At 46.0% G+C, this 23,283-nt stretch overlaps 1 protein-coding gene across 1 annotated transcript in view; it reads right to left on the bottom strand.

Moving 5' to 3' along the window:
• Positions 1-23,283, bottom strand: part of NRSN1 (neurensin 1) — a 140,186-nt gene that overhangs the window by 25,032 nt on the left and 91,871 nt on the right. Inside the window, exon 2 of the mRNA XM_069218771.1 lies at positions 15,280-15,477. Coding sequence (XP_069074872.1) covers positions 15,280-15,468 — 189 coding nt within the window. The 5' untranslated portion in view covers positions 15,469-15,477. The remainder of the gene's footprint in view (positions 1-15,279; positions 15,478-23,283) is intronic.

The raw sequence follows: 23,283 nt of genomic DNA, 5'->3' as shown, positions 1-23,283 counted from the left end.
AAGGCTCCTCTTGTGGTGAAGACTAAGGTTCACCCCTTTGTGATGATTACAAAATAGAGAGCTGTTACTCTTGTCTTTTATGGTTGCAGGCATCCAATTTTACTGGATAACAACACAGAACTCACGTAAGCTGCCAGAAACAGAAGTAAGTGAGGAGACCTTTGGATAAGGGCTTGGCTTCAGTAGTGGTGCGCATGCTGGGAATAAGCGATAGCGTATGCACTGATAGACACATATGGTAGTTTCACGTTTGATGGATAACGGTGTGCATGGTATTGGGTTGTTAGATGGTTGCTTCCACCTTCCACTCATGGGAGTTCACAAGAGTTGGAATGGGGGGATGAACACTTTTGAAAAATATGGTGCCACTGCTTCCTACTACATCAAGGAGTTCTGTGCTCTCGCTTCCTTTATTTTTGTACTCATTTTAAGAATTGCTTCCACCTACCAGGGATGAACACTTTTGAATTTGTGGTGCCAACGCTTTCTGACTTACTAAGGGGTTTTGTACTCTCTCTCTGCATTTTTGTACTTACTTTAAGATCTTTGGAAGGTGAACAGCACTTCTCTGACATCCTCACATATATGTATATATGCGTGTGTGTGTGTGTGTGTATATATATATCTATATATATATATATATATATATATATATATATATATATATATATATACATATATATAGATATATATACACATATACTATTTTAGATTGATGGATGCATAAGTATTATGTGTCTTTATTGCTGTTCAAAAGGTGTTTTTGTCTTCCTATGTCCTGATGAGGCCGATAATGTGCCTGGCCGAAACGCGTCAACATATATACTGAGGAGTTTTTGGGAGCTAAAAAATGATGTATACTGAAAGGCATTGAACTGCATTGGACAATCACAGAGGAAGAACATCCCTCAATCCATCTGCGGTTCTAACTACCTCAGTACTGTGGGGACTGGGCTTGATAGGACTACCTTACAGCCACTTTCTTCAAATAACACAGAAAGACTGAAGTATGGTGGTGAACCCTCTGCATATTTTTTATATATTTTTGAGGGATATATGTGTATGTCCTTATTTTGTTGATGTATCTTTTTATGTGTTCCTTTTGAGAAATTTATGTTGAAGGGTGAGATTGTGTAAGACCAAAATAAAATTGCGCGTAGGAGCCTAAACAAAAATAAATAAATGTTTTCCAGTGAATTATTTAGGTTTTCACTGTTGTGATAATATTGTATGTATTTCTCCCCCTTGTTTGCCATTTCGTATGTAGTACTGGATGCAGGCTGTCCTGGCTGATGAGGGGTGATAAACCAAAACCAGTCCCAGGATGTTTGTTTCTGAACTAGGGAGGACCTGACCTGGCAGTTAGGCTTGGACTGTTCCCACAAGGAGCAGGATCAAGACTAATTTGCATATGGCTGGGTCCAAACTGAGAGGGCATTGTGAGCAAAAGAACAATGGATTAAACCTAGATCTGTGACTGGGGGGGTGAGTGTTTGAAAAGTTTCAGCACTCTGTCCATCCTCCTTTTGTGTTGCTAAAGTTGCAGTAAGTTGGTGAGGGTATGCCCAGACATGGGTCCCTTGTTCACTGTGCCACTGGATTCAAGCTAGCCTGACTGATGAGGGGTGATACCACGAAACTGGTCCCCGGATGCGGGAACTGGCTTGGCAGTTCGGGCTGGAGTGTTCCCACGGGGAGCAGGGTCAAGACTGATTTGCATATGGCTGGGTCCAAACTGGGGTGGCATGGTGATCAAAAGATTTATGAATTAAACTCAGATCTGTGACTAGGTTTGAGAGTTTGAGAAGTTTCAGCCCTCCGTCCATCATCCTTTTGTGTTGTTTTTTAATCATCCCACTCCCCTAAGCAAATGCCACCCATCTCTTATGCTGCATTTACCACCCTTTCAACTGCACCGCAGTGCTTTTAATTTCTCCATTTCACTAGCAACGTTTCTAGTCCATTCTTATTCTAGCTGCTCCAAACCAATGTTGATTACACCAATTTTAAGTTAATTGCCTCATTCTCAAATGAATTGTTCCCTTAGCTCGTGCCATCGCTTGTTTCCACTATTAAGTACCACATCACTATATGCAAATTGCCCAGCTCTAAATTTAAACTTCATACTACACATATGATTTCACAACTGTAACTCAATATGCAGATCTTAATTTAAATATTCCAGTGCACTCATGCTTTGCAACTCATTGCAATTCTCTTCTTCTTTCCTTACATATGTTAATAATATCCATAATGACAATTCTCATTACATCAAAATTAGGTACAGAAAAAAAGCAATGCAGGCCAAATTGAATGGGTAAGTTAGAATGGGGCATTTAAGGGGTGTGTGTCTTTCGCAACAATCAATATTGCAGCAGATTTGTGAGCCCTACCTTTACTGAGCTTACCTTTGCAGCAAAGTGCCTTTCTTTCTTCATCTGAGACTTCTCTTGGTTCAACTCTACCTCTTCACATGCTGGGCTCTTTGAGAACTTTCTTTCTATAAATGCAGCTGTCTTGTCTTGGGGGTTCAGCGAGGTGGTTCCCAGCCATTGTGTGAGAGAGCGCCATTTTGTGAGGCGTATCACTGGCATTATTTTTTTCATTTTTTTAATCAGGTTGAAACTTCAGTTTAACATCAGACAAGGCCCTAATGTCTATGCTTAACGGCTCATTCTGCAACAACACTGCACTGGGACATGCCTATTATCCTGCCAAATTCCCTCTTCTTATTGTTTGACGTTGTATTCTCCTTGTCAGACAGATGAGGAGTTAATATACAATGAGTACTATTTGCCATAGCATATTGCTCCGGCTTTCTCCTCCCCAAGATACTTGTTGAAGGCTGATCCTTTCCTTGGTTTCTTCTGGATTCTTTCTGATGTGTTTTAATCATCTCATTTTAATGGATTACTCGTATGACTAATATTCTTCACACCTGCTTATGCAAGATAACCTACAAGGGAACCACTAGATCCTTTGATGATCCTGTAAAACTGAAACTCCTGAGTATTTCAACACTGGAATGGATGTTGTTGCCACAAAGCCTTAATTTAAAAATGTTTTATATATCTGTCTCTTCCAACATGTGACTTTAATATTGAATACTCATTTCTGAATACTTATTTTTGATCTGTCATCTGTCATCTGTCTAATCACTTTTTTATACTCTTCTCTTACTCCATTCACTTTCCTCCTCTATGTTCTCTGTGAGTGCTTTCTTATTATTTAACCACCTTTCTATCCCTAGTTTTTCTCCCATGTTTGGTATAACCAGCTAATTTTTTTTGTCTCCATTCCCATTTATGCAGTCTGCTGCACCTGATCCTGTATTTTTATCCGTGTGTCTCCCAGATGTTTAACTTTGTTTTGTGGAATCGTTGTGGTCTTGGACATCTGGTTAAACGACATAAGGTACTCTCATTTATCTAAACTTAATTCCAAAGTTGCCTTTCAACAAGAGACACGCTGTAGTGCTTCCGGGTCTATCAAATTGAAAAGTCAATGGGCTGGGCTGGCTTTTTTCTCTGCAGCAGTTGATCGTAAAGGCAGAGTTGCTATCCTTCATCATAAAACTCTGAAAGCATATGTTGTCTCAACTGAATGTGATAATGCTGGATGATGGTTGTTGGTCAATGCTATTTTTGACAAACAAAAATGTTACTTTATTTAATGTTTATTGCCTTGTCAAATCTAACTCTGATTATTGGCATTCTATTTAGGTGAAACTTACCAATGTCTCTAAAGAACAAGTTACTTACCTTTGGTAATGCTTTTTCTGGTGGATACAATAGCTACCTGTGGATTCCTCACCCTATGAATTAATCCTTGCGCCAGCATCAGACAGAAAGCTCTCTTCCTAGCTCTCCACGTCGACGAGGATGTCACAATAGCACGGCTCCACGTGACTCGTCTGACGTCACCGTGCCAATAAGAGGTCCTCGTTGGCGTGCTGACGTCAGTTTCACCCATTTTTTACGTGCCTTTGGGTCGAACAGGTTAAACCGACTTCCACAACAACTCAATCAACACTCTCATGATGCAACATAATCAAAAGCCATCATTTATATATATACACAGGGAAAAATATCAATATGTATATACAAATATCTATACAACCACATATCCTAGTGCAATCAGACAGGCAACGGGGAGGCGGGTGGGACTATGAGGAATCCACAGGTAGCTATTGTATCCACCAGAAAAAGCATTACCGAAGGTAAGTAACTTCTTCTGATGGATACAAACTACCTGTGGATTCCTCACCTTATGAATAGAGTCCCAAAGCAGTACTGCACTCGGAGGTGGGTGCCCGTCTGATTACACCAAGAAATCCTGTAAAACAGATTGTGCAAAATGGCCATCCCTCCGAACCTCACCATCCAAGCAGTAATGCTTAGCGAAAATGTGGAGGGACGCCCAAGTTGCCGCCTTACAAATGTCCACCACCGGGGCTCCCCTTGCCAGGGCCAAAGTGGCCGACTTAGCCCTTGTGGAGTGAACCCTGATTCCCTCAGGAGGAACTTTCTTTGCCGGTGAGGAGCAAACTTTTATACAAAGAATGACCCACCTGGAGATTGTTCTTTTATGGACTGCTCTCCCCTTCCGCTGACCAACATACCCCACGAACAGCTGATCCTCTAGGTGAAAGTCTTTCGTCCTCTCAATATAAAAACTGAGAGCCCTTCAAGGGTCCAATCAGTGGAGTCTCTCTTTCTCTTTAGAGGGGTGGGGAGGAGGGTAGAAAGAGGGAAGGGTAATAGCCTGTCCCATATGAAAAGGAGTGACAACTTTTGGCAAGAAAGCCGCCCTGGTTTTCAGTACCACTTTATCAGGAAAAAACAAGGTAAAGGGGGGTATTACGGAAAGGGCTTGAAGCTCCCCAATCCTCCTATCAGAAGTTATACCAACAAGGAATACCGTCTTAAGAACCAAATACCTTAAAGGACATGAATGCATGGGCTCAAACGGTGAACCCATCAGAAATGTTAATACAAGATTTAAATCCCACTGAGGCATGTGAAAAGGCGTGGGGAGAAACTTATTAAGTAAGCCCTTAATAAACCTATTTACAATCGGAGATTTGAATAAAGAGGGCTCATCTGGGAGACTAAGAAAAGCTGATAGAGCAACCAAATAACCTTTCACCGTAGCTACCGAACAGCCTTTCTTTGCCAAAGTAAGGGCAAATAACAAAACATCGGAAAGGTGGGCCTTCAAGGGATCTTTCCGCTTCTCTCCACACCAACTATCAAATTTAGCCCACCTATTGGCATAAATGGATTTAGTGGAGTGTCGCCTGGACGATAGAATAACATCCACTACATCCGGCGGGAGAGAAAAAAACTCAGGTTGCCCCGTTCAATCTCCAGGCATGTAGGTGTAAGCTCTGGAGGTGGAGGTGTAGAACCTGCCCCTGCGACTGCGAGAGGAGGTCTGCCCTGAGCAGGAGAGCACTTTGAGAGTTGTAGAAGGTCTGTATACCACACCCTTCTCGGCCAATCCAGTGCCACCAAGATGACTTGGGCTGTGTCTTGGTGAATCTTCCTCAGGACCCGAGGAATCAAGGATATGGGGGGAAACGCGTAAAGTAACTGCCCGCCCCAGGGTATTTGAAACGCGTCCCCCAACGCTCCTTGCAACAGATACTGGAGACTGCAGAACGACCGACAGTGCGCATTCTCCCGAGTGGCGAATAGATCTTCTTGCGGAGACCCCCACATCTCGAAGATGTACCGGACTAGATCTGGATGGAGGCGCCACTCGTGATCAGCCAAGAAGCGCCGACTGAGACTGTCCGCACGTCTGTTCAGAACCCCGGCCAAATGATTTGCTATCAAGCAAATCTGATGGTCCTGAACCCAGGACCAGAGCTGCAGAGCCTCTCTGCAGAGAAGGTACGACCCTTCTCCTCCCTGCTTGTTTACATACCACATCGCGGTAGTGTTGTCTGTGAGGACTTGAACCGACTGACTGCGAATGGAAGGGAGGAAGGCCTTGAGAGCCAGACATATGCCTGCAGTTCCAACAGATTGGTCTCCGGTGGAACAAATGTTTCATATCAATGACCCTTGATCTCCAGATCCCCTAGATGAGCACCCCACCCTAGAGTGGAGGCATCCGTTACAACTGTAGCCACCGGAGGTGGTAGTGAGAACGGCCTTCCTTGGGAAAGGTTGCCGTCCACTGCCCACCACTGGAGATCCGCTGCAGTGTCCCTGGAGATCCTTATTGAATCCTCAATATCCCCTTTGTGCTGAAACCACTGCCTGCAGAGGCACCACTGAAGAGCCCTCATATGCCAGCGTGCATGAGTGACCAACAGAATGCAAGAAGCGAACAGACCAAGCAGGCATAAGACCTTGAGGACCGGAACAAGCGCTCCATTTCGAAACATTGGAATCAGCGTCTAAATGTCCCGAATCCGCTGAGGCGTACGGTAGGCCCGATACAATGTGGTATCCAGTACTGCCCCTATGAACAGGAGGCGTTGAGAGGGCTCCAGGTGAGACTTGGGTGCGTTTCTTGAAAACCCCAGGTCGAACAACAACTGGGTTGTCACCTGCAGGCGATGTAGCATCCACTCCGGAGACTTGGCTTTGATCAACCAATCGTCCAGGTAAGGGAATACCACTATTCCTTTCCGTCTGAGATGTGCTGCAACCACCGACATCACCTTTGTGAAGACTCGAGGTGCTGAAGTAAGTCCAAATGGAAGGACCGCAAACTGGCAGTGTTGCGACCCCACTACAAACCGGAGATACTTCCTGTGTGACTTGAGTATAGGGATGTGAAAGTACGCATCCTGCAAGTCGACAGACACCATTCAATCCCCCTTGTTCATCTCCAGAAGTACCTGTGCCAGAGTCAGCATTTTGAATTTCTCCTGCTTGAGGAACCAATTCAAAATCCTCAGGTCTAGGATCGGCCTCAGACGACCGTCCTTCTTGGGGATCAAGAAATATCTTAAATAACAACCCTGACCCCTTTCCTGCTCCGAAACCAACTCTATCGCACCCTTTGATAACATGGTCAGAACCTCCTGTTGCAACAACAGAAGATGGTCCTCCGAACAAAACGAGGGACGAGGGGGGAAAGGAGGAGGGAGCTCCTGAAAGGGGAGAGCATATCCTTTTTCCACAATATTCAACACCCTGGAGTCTGCTGTTATCAACTCCCACTTGCGGAGAAAAAGATTAAGCCTTCCCACTACAGGAGAGGCATGCTCGATAAAGTGGGGAAAACTAGGGCTGTCTTCCCTGCTGTTGTCCACCAGAGGAAGAGGATGACGAAGAAGGGTGTTGCTGGACTGTCCCTCTAACTTTAGCCCTCCCACACCCTCTAAAGGGTTGATAAGATGGGTTGGCAGGCTGTTGGGTCGAGAACTGGGGCCTCCGAAACACCGCCCCACGACCAAACCCTCTGAATCTGTGAAAGGACCTGTACGGAGCAGCAGGGGTAGCTTGTAAACCTAAAGATTTTGCAGTCGCTCTGCTCTCCTTAAAACGTTCAAGAGCAGAGTCAGCTTTCTCTCCAAACAGCCGTTCACCATCGAAGGGCAAGTCAAGTAAGGTGGCCTGTACGTCCGAGGAGAATCCGGAGAACCTCAGCCACGCATGCCTCCTTGTAGCAACAGATGTCCCCATCGCTCTAGCAATTGAGTCAGTGGTATCAAGGCCAGATTGTATAATCAGTTGTGCTGCAGACTGCGCATCCGAAAAGAGTGTTCCAAAAGGCTTCTGCACCCCCTGTGGCAGATCTATGACCATAGCCTTGGCAGAATCCATAAGGGCATGGACATACCTGCCCAGCTTACGGGTAGCATTCACAGCCTTAAGCGCCATGCTGCAAGACGAAAAGATCTTTTTTGAAGACTGCTCCATTCTTTTGGATTCCCTATCAGACCGGGCCACAGGGAACGAACCAGGAGCAGACTTTGTAGAGCAAGACGCTTGAACCACTAAACTCTCCTGGGTTGGATGACGTGAGAGGAACCCAGGATCCTTGGGTGCCCCCCTATGTCTCCTTGCCACTGCTCTATTAACAGCTGGAGCCGAAACTACCTTACTCCACAAGTCAATAATAGGCTCCAACAAAGCCTTGTTGAAGGGCAGCAAAGGATCAGCTGATGATGTAGTAGGATGCAGTACCTCCATCTGTAGATTGGTCTTCACCTCTGCTGCAGATAAAGGCAGGTCTAAATAGTCCGCTGCTTTTCTAATGACAGAGTGGAAGGACGCTGCCTCCTCCGTAAACTCCCCCGGAGAGATGTCCCATTCCGGGGAAGTATCCAATCCACTGGCCGACCCCAATCCTTGGAATTCCTCCGAAGGCTCCATAAGCTCCCCCTTTTCTAATTGCCCGTATTCTTCTTCTTCAAGAAGGCGTAAGGCCTCCCTCCAAGACCTCAAGCGGGATTCTAACCTCAGCGTCAACATCGACTCCATCAATGCCGAATCCCGACCAGGCACAGAAGATGCATGAATCCGAACATCACTCAGACCTGGTGCCGACACGGACTCCAACGGCGCTTCCTTCGGAGTCGGTTGGCACGCAGGTAATGGAGCCGGCGGCCAGGGGAGAGCATCGGCGTCAGCTGATGCGGAGATGGCAATGGCGCCAGGGATGTAGATGGGGACGCCATGCCTTGAGGAGACACCGTCGACCCGGCACCCTCAACCGGGCAGAACGGCATAAACGGCTTCGACTGATATGGAGCCGGGGAGCCCAAAGAAGGAGCTAATGGCCCCGTGGGACCCACCGGTGCACCAGCAGGGGCCATAGCCTGGAAAACAGCATACATGGCATTTAAGAATGCCGCCGGATCCGCTCCTGGAGCCGGGAAGGCAGGATAACGCTGTTCTTGATCCTGCTGCTGTACATCAGGCTCTTGCGGCGCCGGAGAAAACTGAGAGCCATGAGGAGCCACCTCATATACTGATGGCGTCGGAGACACTTCTGGGCTTCGGGCTGTGGAGTCACAGTAGGGCTCACTTCCCAATTATTCAGACGTCAAGTTGATGGAGACCTCGACCTCGATCGGCTCTGTGACGATCGGCGCCATGAACCATGAGGACGCAGAGAGTCATGCCGACGCCTCTTCCTGTGCCTCCTGGAAGAGGTGTGTGAGGAAGCCCTCTTGTGATCCTTCTTCTTAGCCTTCGCTAAGAAAAGCTTGGCCTCTCTTTCCTTAAGTACCTTAGGATTCATACTCTGGCACGAACCACACCCCTCGACTTTGTGCTCAGAGCTAGGGCACCAAAGGCAGTTCTCATGTGGATCCGTGACCAACATCCTACCTCCACACTCACTACAAGGCTTGAAACCCGATTTTCTTGGAGGAGACATTGTACTAACCAAGAATACACACTATCCAACGAGCCAGGAAAAAAACATTGGCGTCGAAGGCACAGAAAAAAGGAAACTGACGTCAGCGCGCCGACGAGGACCTCTCATTGGCATGGTGACGTCAGACGGAGTCACGTGGAGCTGTGCTATTGTGACATCCTCGTTGACGCGGAGAGCTAGGAAGAGAACTTTCCGATGGATGCTGGCGCAAGGATGAATTCATAAGGTGAGGAATCCACAGGTAGTTTGTATCCATCAGAATGAAACATTATTATGGCTAATGCCATTTACTAATTGTTGGTCCTTTTTCAGATCGAAAGTCTAAATACAAGTTTAAACCAGACAAATCACACAAAGCATTTCAATCCGAATTTCATCTGTACCATTATTTGATGTATGGACAACTTGCAATTCTGCTACATAGGAATTTTCCTTCTTTTCTAATGTCCATAATACAATGTCCAGAATTGATTATATTTTAACCACTAAGGGCCTGATGTAGAGTTGGGCGGAGAGGTTACTCATTCACAAACATACCGTCCACCATATTACAATCTCCATAGGTTATTATGGGATCGTAATATTGCAGATGGGATATCCGCCAGGTTTGTGACAGAGTAACCCCCTGTGCCAAACTGAGCCCTAAATTCTTGCTTCCAACTGTACAATCTGCTGAAATGGGCTCCATCTTTAGCTCTGACTGTGCCCCAGTATTGACTTTCTTGAATATTTACAATACTGATTCTAAAACAAGACAGATGGAGGTTCAATAACTACTTGGTATCTGATACTCAGTTTATTATTGAAGGCAAAGCCTTTTTAAACAAATGCTTTCATTTTAATAACCCAAATGACACTTACATTGCCAATAATTGGGATGCTTTTACCATTGCTTTTTCACCTAAGAAACAAAGGGTCTAATCGCTCAATATGTTCTATTGCTGCAACAAAGACACTTGCATATGCCTACTTTACTACCAAATCTCTAGCCACACTATGTTAATTGATAAAACCAAATCAGAACATAACAAACTTGCAACAGTTGATGTATGTAATATCCTTCTTAAAGTTAATTCTAAGCTTCATGGCAGTCAGAGTAAATAAAGTAGGCAAACTGCTTGCTAATTATTTAAAAATTGAAATGGAGTGCAAAGCTACTGGCTCCATTATTAATGAATTTGATAATTATACATCCATCACTAAGGATGACATCTTTAATTCATTTTAATCCTTTTATAAAACACTCTGTACTGAAGACAATACTCGCCTGCACCTTACATTCAAAAGGTTTTTTGACGGCCTACATCCACCTCCCTCCCCTACAGATACATTTGATGCATTAGAAGCTTAGATTACTCTTCAAGAAGTTTTAGATGCAACTGAATCTCTGAAGAGAGCAAAGGCACGTGGCACAGATGGGTTTTCTATTGAACTTATTTTTTCGCTGTCTTCATTTTTTGCTCCTAGGTTATTAGAATGTTTTAATGCCTTGATTTGTAACTCCAAAACGAATAGCTCCTTTTCGGACGCCATGACAAACATAACTCCCAAACTAGACAAAGATCCCACATTATGCAAAAATTATAGGCTCATTGCACGTATAAACTATGGTTGCACATTTTTTGCCAAGATCATGGCATCCTGCCTAAAATCTGTTATTCCTCTTATTGTCAAATCCAATCAATCAGGCTTTATAAGGCGAAGGCTTGCTGCTGATAAAGCTAGAATGTTCTCATATAACATGTCTTTAGCTGGACACTCTCCATCCCCACATGCAGACTCTCACTAGAAGCAGAGAAAGCATTTGCCCATATCAACAGGCACTTTAAGTTTACCACATTTCATTGGGGTGGTTTTGGTCCAAAATTAATCTCCTATATAAAATTACTATACTCTAATCTCTGGACTAGTATTTTTGTTAATGGTTATTATTCTCAGTGTTTGGCTTACACAGAGGTGCTACATAGGGTTGTAATCACCCCCTATTATTTGTCCTAAGTTTGGAACCTTTCCTGTAGCAAATTTGTAATGATTACTGAATTCACTGTTATGATAACTGAATTATTTGTAAGTTACGTTAATTGCGTATGAGGATGATGTCCATATGTGTGTGTGTGTGTATATATATATATATATATATATATATATATATATATTGTTAGACTTTTCATCCTTAACGTGGTATCCCTTAACCTTTTGCCTCTGTTCCCCAGGTTGTTGATGTGTGCTGGACTCTGATTTTGCTGTTTTTGTTACTCTGGGCACTTTACCACAGCTAACCAGTGCTAAAGTGCAAGTGCTCCTTTACAAAATGTGTATGTAATTGGCTTATCCATGATTGGCATATTTGATTTATTAGTAAGTCCCTAGTACAGTGCACTAGAGGTGCTCAGGGCCTGTAAATCAAATGCTACTAGTGGGCCAGCAGCACTGGTTGTGCCACCCACATAAGTAGCTCTGTAATCATGTTTCAGACCTGCCACTGCAGTCTGTGTGGGCAGTTTTAACTGTAAATTCGACTTGGCAAGTGTACCCACTTGCCAGGCCTAAACCTTCCCTTTTCTTACATGTCAGACACCCCTAAGGTAGGAAATAGGTATGGTGGGGACCCCACCATTTGAAGACTGGCAGAAATCCAGTGCAGGGGTCCCCCTGCCCAGGACCGTCGGAATGGGCACTGTCTGATTTGCAGACAGTGCACATTCCAAGGGTGCTGGTTGGCCCCCTCTGTGCTACGGTATAGCTGAGTCCTATACAGTACAACTGGTTCCGCCAGACTGGCGGGAATGCTTTATTACAATGTTCACGGGGGAACATTGTAATAGGACGGGGGCACCACCGGTATGACAGTTGCATCCTCCCTGCAGCATTGGCAGTCAGCTGGTCCCACCACCAAAGTCGTAATCAGGCCCTAAGCGTCTGGGTGCTTGGTTTTCCACCACCCTTCAAGAAACACTATGGGGGTTATTACAACTTTGGAGGCGGTGTTAATCGTCCCAAAAGTGACGGTAAAGTGACGGATATACCACCAGCCGTATTACGAGTCCATTATATCCTATGGAACTCTATATGTATAAACTTTCTATGGAATAATAAATCTTCATGGCTGGCTCTCTCAAAGATCAAAAGCGCCAGTCTTGAAGGAGGTATAGAGTCCCAGCTTTTAAATTATATCAGTCCTTTTTTTTATTCCGACAGATTTATGCCATGATTTATGATTTTCAAGATCAACACGTACCAATGTGGATTATTTTTTAAAGAACTTTACTGAATGATTTTTCCTTTAGATATGTTTTCCTTATGTAAAATTGTACTTTTACTTCCAAACATCCTATTTTAAAATACCTGCACTATTACACAAAATAAGTTTTGATACATTTACTTTAGTATTCCTCCATTAGGTATAATACATTTACTAAGTTATAAAATATCTTTCTATGTTAACAATAGAAAAATGTTTTACTTATGTTCAATAATATATGAAAGATAATTCTATTGCAACTTTTGATTACTTGCAAACACAATACCAACTACCTAATTCCATTTTTCGGGGAATATAAATTAATTTCCTCTTCTATTCCAGTTTTTTTTCCCCAAGTACCACATGACTCATGATTCTTTGTTCTAAGTACCTGTTGTATCTCTCAACAATGTTTCACACTGAACTATTCCCAAAGCTGCCCTCATTTGTAAAACGTTATATCTTTGGAACTGATATGGAAAGATATTTATCGGTATCATTTTCTCACCAATTTTAGGACAAAATAAGGCTTATACTATTCACTATGTAAAACTTCTGAAGCCACCCGCATTACTCAATCGCTCTTTTTTTTATTTATCATAGAGCTTTTATTACACCTGAACATGTTGCTAAATTTGAACTCTCTGTTTCCCCTCTATCTTGGTCCTGTTCTAAATATAATGACTTGTTAGTTTACATGCTTTACCACTATTGCCATGTTCAAACCTTTTGGTTAGTCTGGGCTAAATGTTTAACAATACTTCAATATAATATTCTGTTTACATTACATAATGTTTTCCTTGGTTTGTTTTCACCTAATATTGATCACTTGTTACTTAGATCTCTGCGCTTAAATGGGGGAATTTTGTGTATGATGAACATAAAATGTAGAAGAGGATACAGTGTGTATTCTATCACAAAATTAAATATGATTTATACTAGTTACCTTTCACTACTCCTCTCATTTTTCCCTCTTTGCTCTCTTAATCTATTTTCCTTCCACTTTTCCATTCTACTTTCAGACGTTCTCTCTATTCTTATTATCAATCTATTTCCTGTTTCTCTAGTATACATAAAACAAAACATTCTTCTCTCACATGTATATATTTCCCATGTTTGCAATCCTTTTAATATGTATCTCTGATTTGTCACTCTGTATTATGACTGTCCTATAAACTTGCAAATAAATTATTTATTAAAAAGGAGCATTTAACGTATGAGAAGAACATACTTTGATTGAGACATTCTACATATGAACATGTTACGCTGGATGGGACAATGAACACATTTGAGGGCAAGTTTATTTACTGAAATTAATGAGAGAGTACCAGAAGTTTGCTGCTTATCGCTCTGAAAACCGAGGACCACTTATTAACATGACTTACCTGTTGGGCATGGTTATTAAAGCAGTGGGAAATTAGAATTAGCTCATGGCACTCATTGTGGGTACTAATATACAATGAGAAGTGTAAGGACAGGAGATAAGAGAAGAAGTCAAATGTGTAAATGAAAGCAAGATAATTAGAATTTAGTGGAGGGAAAGGAAGATGAACAGGAACAATGGAACATAAAAAGAGGAGCAGGGATATTTACTAGAGGAAATATAAAAATATCATTGCACGCTCAAACACCTAGGCGGTCATTCTGACCCTGGCGGTTGAAAACCGCCAGGGCAGAGTGCCGCGGAAGCACCGCCAACAGGCTGGCGGTGCTTCAGGGGCCATTCTGACCACGGCGGTAAAGCCCCAGGGAATCCTCCACGGCGGGATTCCGACCCCTTCCCGCCATCCTGTTTCTGGTGGTTTTCACCGCCACAAATAGGATGGCGGGAACGGGTGTCGTGGGGCCCCCTAACAGGGCCCCATAAAGATTTTTAGTGTCTGCAAAGCAGACACTGAAAATCGCGACAGGTGCCACTGCACCCGTCGCACCCCTTCAACTCCGCCGACTCCATTCAGAGCCGGCTTCATTGTTGAAGGGGCTTTCCCGCTGGGCCGGCGGGCGGCCTTCTGGCGGTCGCCCGCCGGCCCAGCGGGAAAGTCAGAATGACCGCCGTGGTCACTTGACCGCGGTACGGTCTTCTGGCGGTTCCCGCCAGGCGGGCGGCTTCCGCCACCCGCGGGAGTCAGAATGACCCCCCTAGTGTCTAAATGACTTGCGTCAAAGCAACTTGCCTCAAAATAACTATTTCCACACTTAAATGAATGATTGGAAAAAATGTTTCTATGATGTAGTATTGTGATATTGATGTGACCTTCTAAAATATAGGGTACATTATGTAAGATGAACTATTGTTATGTATTTATACCGCAGTAGATATTTATGTTGGATGTAGTGACTTATGTGTGTTCTGTTTTTAAGGAATTGTATTCCTACGTAAACTAACTAATGATCTTAGCTTTAAATAAATAAAAACTATTTCCACATATACAATGTGTTCTGTGCTGTTCTTTTAATTACATGTAACAAAATATACACAAGGAATATGAATAATTGTACTATTGACATCTGTAGATAAAACCAGTAACTTAACTTGTTTCTCCAGCACCACACATTGCAAACAGATTCGTTTTGCCTTTTTTGTAAGGAACAATCTCACATAATATATATTGCTTATGTTCATGAGCATAACAATAGTCAAGGTTAGCAATAATGACACTGAAAGATGTTTTGCAGAATAAGTACTGTACCTTCCAGAAAGCAGAGCTCCACCTGCTTGGCGATCTCTGGATCTGAAAATCATCGTCATACTCCCATATAGAAGCTGTACAGTCTTCATAAAACTGGTGGAGATAGGAACGCACTCCATAGCGATAGTATCCTCCATCAGGAGTCCCTTGAGTGTGCCTCGTTCCACAGAATCCTGCACCAGAACTCATCCTTCTCAGCTGAAATTACAAATCCAATCCCAAAGACACTTCTGAGTCAAGGAATTTGGATATCATCAATTTAAACTTTTACAACAGGTTTTCATTAAAGACATCTGCTGAATAAAATAACTTGTACTAAAATATTTTTGAAATCATGGTTCTTCTAGTACAACACAATACATTGAGCATCTATGAAGCAGTCTCATATTTTTACAGGACAGGACAATTTGTTGAGTAAAAAAAGGATCAAAACTTAGACCTGATGTGCTCTAAAATAATTAGGCATATACTTGCAAGAGGTGCTAGGAGGTACAAGAATGTCACATGCACGATGCACAGCGCACAATGTGATACAGCTAAGATAACAAACTTTAGATGCAGAAAAGTGTTACTGAAAATAACAATACAAGAGCATTAACTAGATACGACTAAAAGCTCATGCGAAAATATGGTCACAACATGAAATTAAAGCAGTTGTGGTTTTTCATCGGCTGTGATGGCAGCTTTTCTAGACTGGTTCCTCGCTCCCTGGGACAAAAAACATATTTAAATTATGGCACAAATTCTATGTTTGCACGTAGCAGGCTTCATTTGACTCTGATTTGTGAATCGTCGAGCAATTACTGGAAGGAACATCAAGGGGCACCCGAGGATCCGATATGAATCTGATAAAGAGGGCATAGCATGCTTTCACAAAAAGAGTATAGTGATGCATGCTTGGTGAAATCATAGACAAGTCAAATAATTGACACATTTTGCACCTACCAAGTTTTTCTGTTACCAGTGATGTGACCTAGAGTTCCCTCAACCACAATGCCACAAGAATGAAGACAAGGTATGTGTTGGTGCAATGACTACCTGAAGAGGATGCTGCTGTCGCAAGGACTGCAAGAGGAGAGTGAAGCCAGTTTGTGGGTCCACATAGTGGTGAACCATTACACTGCGGAAAACAATGTGGGACCACTGCATAACACAAACAAAGAGAAGAAGCGAATGGAGCACTTGCTTCATATATCTACCATCTATCTAAACTGAAAGTCCACAGAGGCAGACACTGGAATCACCCAAATCAAAGGTTTCAAATCTGGGAGAGGAAAACGCTCTATGGTTGATGTGTCTAATGTAGTGGCAAAGGATTTTACTATTTTGACACCTCCTTTGATACAAGTTTCAAGAATACTTGTTCAAGTTAAATCAAATTTATGAAGAATTGGAATGCACGTTGCTGTCGGTTCCTCTTAGGCTACGGGTCTAATGCTAAAATAGGAATGTCTAGCCTAGGTACTGTGCCTTAAAATACACATACATGTTTTATTTTATTTGTATTATTTTTTTAGCACAGCTAGCTTTTCAGCTCATCTTTATATTTTAATCAGTTGTCATTTCTGAGAAAGAATAGTTGCTTGCATTTCACATTTTATCAGCACCTTTGCACGCATTTCACTTTGTGCCCTGCACAAGCTTGTCACAATCGGTACATTATATTCTTACTACTGTTGCTACTCCAGATGTTGCAGAGATAACATTCAACTTTAGACATATTATAACATCTGGCCTGTACTTAGAACTCTGTTCTATTTGTTATATAAACACCAGGTAGGCCTAGAAAGGGCAGAGGAAATTCTAGTCATGGCCATCCAAGGTGGCTCAACATTTCATTGACAGCTTTGCTGATCCTGGCACTGACTCTTCAGCCAATCGGGAGGATTGGCAGCAGACAACAGGCAGACCCTTGCCTCTCTTTCAGATAGACTGGGATAGGCAGAAGGGCTAACACCATTATGCTTTAGGTTTTTGACATTAGGGTTTTTGGAAGAAATCATTCTGTTTTACAGTCATACCAAGCTGGTGGAATTGTTGATTTTGTTCACTCTAATAGTAACCATAATCACTATATTGCGTCTCATCTGCCTAATTATCACAGCCCACGCTTATCATATTGGAATGCAATCGGTTCAATAATCAATCAATCCGTGATTTGCAAAGCACAGCTAATCACCAGTAGAGTCTCAAGGCGCTGTTTATGGGCATGCTGCTCAGTCAAGAGCCAGGTCTTGAGTTCCTTCCTGAACTGCTTCAGTGATGCGGTGTGACTATATATGTCAATAAATATATTGAAATCCATTCTGCATCTCCTTGTTTGCCTTGGCATGTGTGAGACGTTGAGTAACTGAGAGAAAGGGTATGATCTGTTCACCATGACTTCCCTGAGGAGTCAGTGGGGGTCATTCTGACCTCGGCGGTAAAATGCGCCTACCGCCGGTCAGAAGCCCGCCATAACACCGCCGCGGCCGTGGTAAACCGCCACGGTCATTCTGACCCGCAACTTGAAAACCTCCAAAAACCCGACATCCACAAAAGTCCGCCACACCAAAGGTCAGCGAAAAAATGGCGATGACCAAACCTCCACCGTCACGCCAACAGAAATACGCCCATGCCATCACGACCCACGAATCCACGCGGCGGTCTTTCAACCGCGGTATTCTATTGGCGGTACACACCACCGCGGTCGAAATACACACACCTTTTCAAAACATCCCCACATTGGTCAATTTGAAACACACACACCTGAGATACATATACACACCACTCCCACACACCCAATACAAAATAAGACACACACCCACATCACCCACAAACCCCTACGACAACAATTGCGAATTAAGGACAGAGAGAGACAGCACTGCTTAGAGTAGACCATCACACCGAGGCAAATCACAACATCACCCACACAATTACCACGCACAAAACACCATACACCACCACACACATTACACTCCACAACACATACACCACCCCTCACCTCATCCACACCACCCCATGGCACCCCAAAGACACCCCAGGTTCTCTGACGCAGAACTCAGGGTCATGGTGGAGGAAATAGTCTGTGTAGAGCCCCAGCTATTCGGGGCACAGGTGCAGCACACCACAATAGCTAGGAAGATGGAGTTCTGGCAAAGGATAGTGGACAGGGTCAACGCGGTGGGACAGCATCCACGCAATCGGGATGACATCAGGAAGCGATGGAACGACCTACGGGGGAAGGTGCGTTCCATGGTATCAAGGCACAACATTGCGGTGCAGAAGACTGGCGGCGGACCCCCACCTACTCCCCCAGAATTTACAGCATGGGAGGAGGAAGTCTTGCACATCCTGCATCCTGAGGGCCTCGCAGGAGTATCTGGAGGAATGGACTCTGGTAAGTCAAATCTTAACTACTACTTCCCACCCCCACCCACCTGCATGCCAGCACATACCCCCACCCTCACCCCCACCCCCATCACACCAACTCCTTGCACAAGGCTCACCATCACAACCCACCCATCCAAACACCAAGCCCTGCATGCGACCACAAAGGATGGACACCCATCACCAAAGCATGCCCACTGCACACACACATCACCCCCACAAGCCACCCTCACAAAAGCCCCCACAAGGGAATGCCTGCACTTGGGTACACGGACACCCACCCATCACACGAAATGCCACACACAGAAGCAATAACCATACCTTAATACCCCTGCAGGACCTGAACGCCACCACACCGCCACGGAGGGTCCAGAGATGTCCATCCCACCCCCAGATGAGGCCCCCAGCGATGACAGCAGCTCTGTCTCCCTGGAGCCAGACGACCAGCCCGGCCCATCGGGGACCTCTGGACAGTCGGTTCCCCACAGACAGCCACAGGCTACACCAGACCCAACCCCCTCTGGGAACACCAGCACAACACCAGCACAGCTCCCACCCAGCGGGCCCATGCCTCTGTCTCCAGGACACGTCAAACAGCGGTGTGTCCGCCACCACAGGGCACCCAGGTTGACCCACCACCCCAACAACAACAGGGACCTGGGGGCAGTGGTAGTGGGCACACCGTCCAGGGGACAGAGGCCCAGGAACACAGGGGAACTGGGAGGGCTGCTGTGCGACAGGGGGGGGACAGGCCCAGGGAACCCACTCTCCAAGAGGCCCTCTCCTCCATCATGGGAGCATACCACCACTCCCAGGAGACGATGGCGACGGTACTGGCCAGGTTCCAGGAGATCCAGGCACAGCAGGCGGAACGGTACATGGGGTTCAGAGAGGAACTGAGGAACATCGGTTCCGCAATGGGGACCATCGTCCTGGCCCTTAACTAGATAGTCACCACATTGCGGGACCATGTGGCACCACAAAGGGCCCCTGTCACTAGCCAGGACCAGGAACAGGCTACAACATCCGCCGGCGCTAGTGGACAGGAGGCCCCCACACAATGACAGTCCACCAGAACCCCACCTCCTGCTGAAGAAGAACCACCCCGCAAGCGGAACCTGAGATCTCACAAGAAGACAGAGTAGAATTGCAAGACCCCCGCCAGCATATGATACCCCCTGATGTCATCCCACTGTCCCACATAGTCACCCTGTCCAACCTTGAATTGCCCCTGCTCCATCCTTCCACAGGCATATGGACAATGCACCTGTGCGACTGAGAACTGGACTCTGCCATGGACATTACTCCACCCCCACCCATCCCCGCTTCCCAATCATTTACCTATATGTAGCACTTAAAATAAATCACTCATTGCACTTAAAATAACAGGAGTCTGCTTGTATCTTTCCCAAATGTATTACACATAACGGTGCAATTATGTTCAGTAACATTGTGATGACAACATACCAATGTCAATAAGCTTTAGTCCATGGGCAAACAAAGCAGTAGTCACGCAGTCGGTCATACAGCTCTGAAAAGGGAAGGGAAAGTCACAATTAACTTAAAAGGAACTGGGGGGAAACACAGACAGTAGAGACGCAGGAGGCCTTAGGTAAATGTAAATTGGGGTGGCTGTTTCTTACCTGTGTGCTACTGAAAGTATTGTTGTATGACTGTATCCCTGTTGTCCGTGTCGCCCCCGTCGTCTTCCTCCTCTTCACTCTCCACAGCTGCAACAACACCACCATCTGGACCATCCTCCTGCAGAAAAGGCACCTGGCGTCGCAAAGCAAGATTGTGAAGCATAGAGCAGGCCACGATGATATGGCACACCTTCTTTGGTGAGTACATTAGGGATCCACCAGTCATATGTAGGCACCTAAACCTGGCTTTCAGGAGGCCGAAGGTCCTTTCTATGATCCTCCTAGTTCGCCCATGGGCCTCATTGTACCGTTCCTCTGCCCTGGTCCGGGTATTCCTCACTGGGGTCAGTAGCCACGACAGGTTGGGGTAACCAGAGTCCCCAAATAACCACACACGGTGTCTCTGTAGCTGTTCCATCACATAAGGGATGCTGCTATTTCTCATAACATACGCGTCATGCACTGACCCAGGGAACTTGGCATTTACATGGGAGATGTACTGGTCTGCCAAACAGACCACCTGGACATTCATCGAATGATAACTTTTTCTGTTTCTGTACACCTGCTCACTTCCACTGGGGGGAACCAAAGCCACATGGGTCCCATCAATGGCACCAATGATGTTGGGGATATGTCCAAGGGCATAGAAATCACCCTTCACTGTAGCCAAATCATCCTCCTCAGGGAAAACAATGTAGCTCCGCATGTATTTCATCAGGGCAGACAACACTCTGGACAAAACCTTAGAAAACATAGGCTGAGACATCCCTGATGACATGGCCACTGTTGTCTGAAAAGACCCACTTGCCAAAAAATTGAGTACTGACAGAACCTGCACCAGAGGGGGAATCCCTGTGGGTTGGCGGATGGGGGACATCAGGTCTGGCTCCAGCTGGGCACACAGTTCATGTATAGTGGCTCTGTCAAGTCTGTATCTAAGTATAACATGTCGTTCTTCCATTGTCGACAGGTACACCAGCGGTCGGTACACGGGAGGATTTATCCTTCTCCTCGCAAGTCCCAGCGGACGGTGCCTAGGAAGGACAACATGGAGCAGAAAGTCAAGCAAACCACAGGTTCGTTCACACAGCTTGCACAGTAAAAGAATCGCGATGCATTGAAAGGCTTGTATGAGTGGCAATGCACGGCCTAGGCCTGTGTGACGCAGTTGAAATTATGCCATGTGGGCCCTGGAAATGGCGGCTGCCTGACCTGTGAAGTGTGACAGTGGGATGTGAGGTCAATGCGCTGGCGTGGCACACCGTGGCGGTAGGCGGTCGAAGACCGCGGTGCGAAGCCGCATTGGTTAACATTGCACCCTATGGGTTTCATGAGCCAATGACGATGTGCGCCGGCGGTCGCGGTACGCACCGCCGCGGTACGCACCGCCGCGGGCGTGACCGCCATTTTCTATCTGAAAATTCACTCGAGACCTGATCATCCACAGGAGAGGACCTATACTGCAAGTGCTGCTGTGATCTTGGTCTGGGAGATACTATGGCTGCTGCGACTGGGGAAAGGGCCCCTGCCTTCACATCTGAGGAATTGGAGAAACTTGTTGATGGGGTCCTCCCCCAGTATGCGCTACTCTACGGTCCTCCAGACCAACAGGTTAGTACACAGGGTGCACGCTGAATGGGCTATGCCTGTGTTGAGTGGGGTGGATGTAAGATGGTGGGGAGGGGAGCGAATGGGGAGGGGAGCGAATGAGGAGTGCAACGCACGACAGATGGGAACATGTGCCACATGGCAAGGTTGGGGAGGGGGGGCCACTCACATCGACCATGCAGAAAAGTGATGATATTTCCTTTCCCACCCTGTACATGTCAAATAGGTCAGCGCCCATCAGAAGATCGACATTTGGCGTGCCATCGCCAAGGACGTCCGGGCCCTGGGGGTCCACAACAGACGGGGCACCCACTGCCGAAAGAGGTGGGAGGACATCCGCTGCGGGACCAGAAAGACCGCCGAGTCTCTGCTGGGGATGGCCTCCCAACATAGGAGGGGTGCCAGCCGCCAATTGACCCCCCTGATGTCCCGGATCCTGGCGGTGGCCTACCCCGATTTGGATGGGCGCGTGAGGACATCACAGCAGACACAAGGGGGTGAGTATCAGCACATTCTGCTATCTTTGCGTGTAGTTGAGGTGTCTGGGTTGGGGAGGAGGACTGTGGGTAACTCAAGGCCAGGGCGCTTTCTGTAGGCTAGTCCCCTCCGTTAGGCATGGCCCTGTGCCCCCGCCCCCCACCTCTGTAGGGTGCCAAGTACAGCTATCCATGGTCCTGCATCACCCATGTGTGCATTTGTCGTCCATAGACCTGTAGGCCTAGTCACAAGAACTGCGTAGTGTACCCCGATTGCGCAGCGTAGTGCAGGGGGCTTCTGTGTCTGTCCTCTCCGCCAACGGTGTTGCCAATGCATGCACTCAACCTGTCTTCATTTCTCCCCCCCACCCATTTTCTTTTTCTTCCTGTGCATGTGTGCATTAGCATCATCAGGCGGAGGAGAAGTGGCATCGGCGCACAAGGGAGCTGCATCTCACATGGCCCCGGAGGGCCATGCAACCGACTCAGAGTTCACCAGTGAGACGGAGGGGAGCTCCACAACGGGGACCCGTGGAGACGTCAGCGACACCGACACGTCCTCGGAAGGGAGCTCCCTTGCGGTGGCGGCAACATCCGTGCCCACCGCCACAACAGGTACAGCCGCCACCCAGCGCACCAGCCCCGCCCTCCCAGCAGCCCCTCGGCCTTCGCTCCGTGCCCGCTCGCCCAGGAAGGCGTGCATCTCCTTCGCCCCAGGCACCTCAGGCCCTGCCCCAGTTACCCCTGCTATCCTCAGTGAGGAGGTCATTGACCTCCTCAGGACACTCATTGTTGGGCAGTCTACCCTCTTGAATGCCATCCAGGGTGTAGAAAGGGAGGTGCATCGGAGCAATGCATACCTGGAGGGCATTCATTCGGGTCAGGCTGCCCATCAGCGATCGTTCAAC

The sequence above is a fragment of the Pleurodeles waltl genome, chromosome 2_1 (genome assembly GCF_031143425.1).
Source record: "Pleurodeles waltl isolate 20211129_DDA chromosome 2_1, aPleWal1.hap1.20221129, whole genome shotgun sequence".
Lineage (NCBI taxonomy): Eukaryota > Metazoa > Chordata > Amphibia > Caudata > Salamandridae > Pleurodeles > Pleurodeles waltl.
The sequence above is the reverse complement of the archived record's forward strand: the minus strand, read 5'-3'. Positions and strand labels throughout refer to the sequence as shown.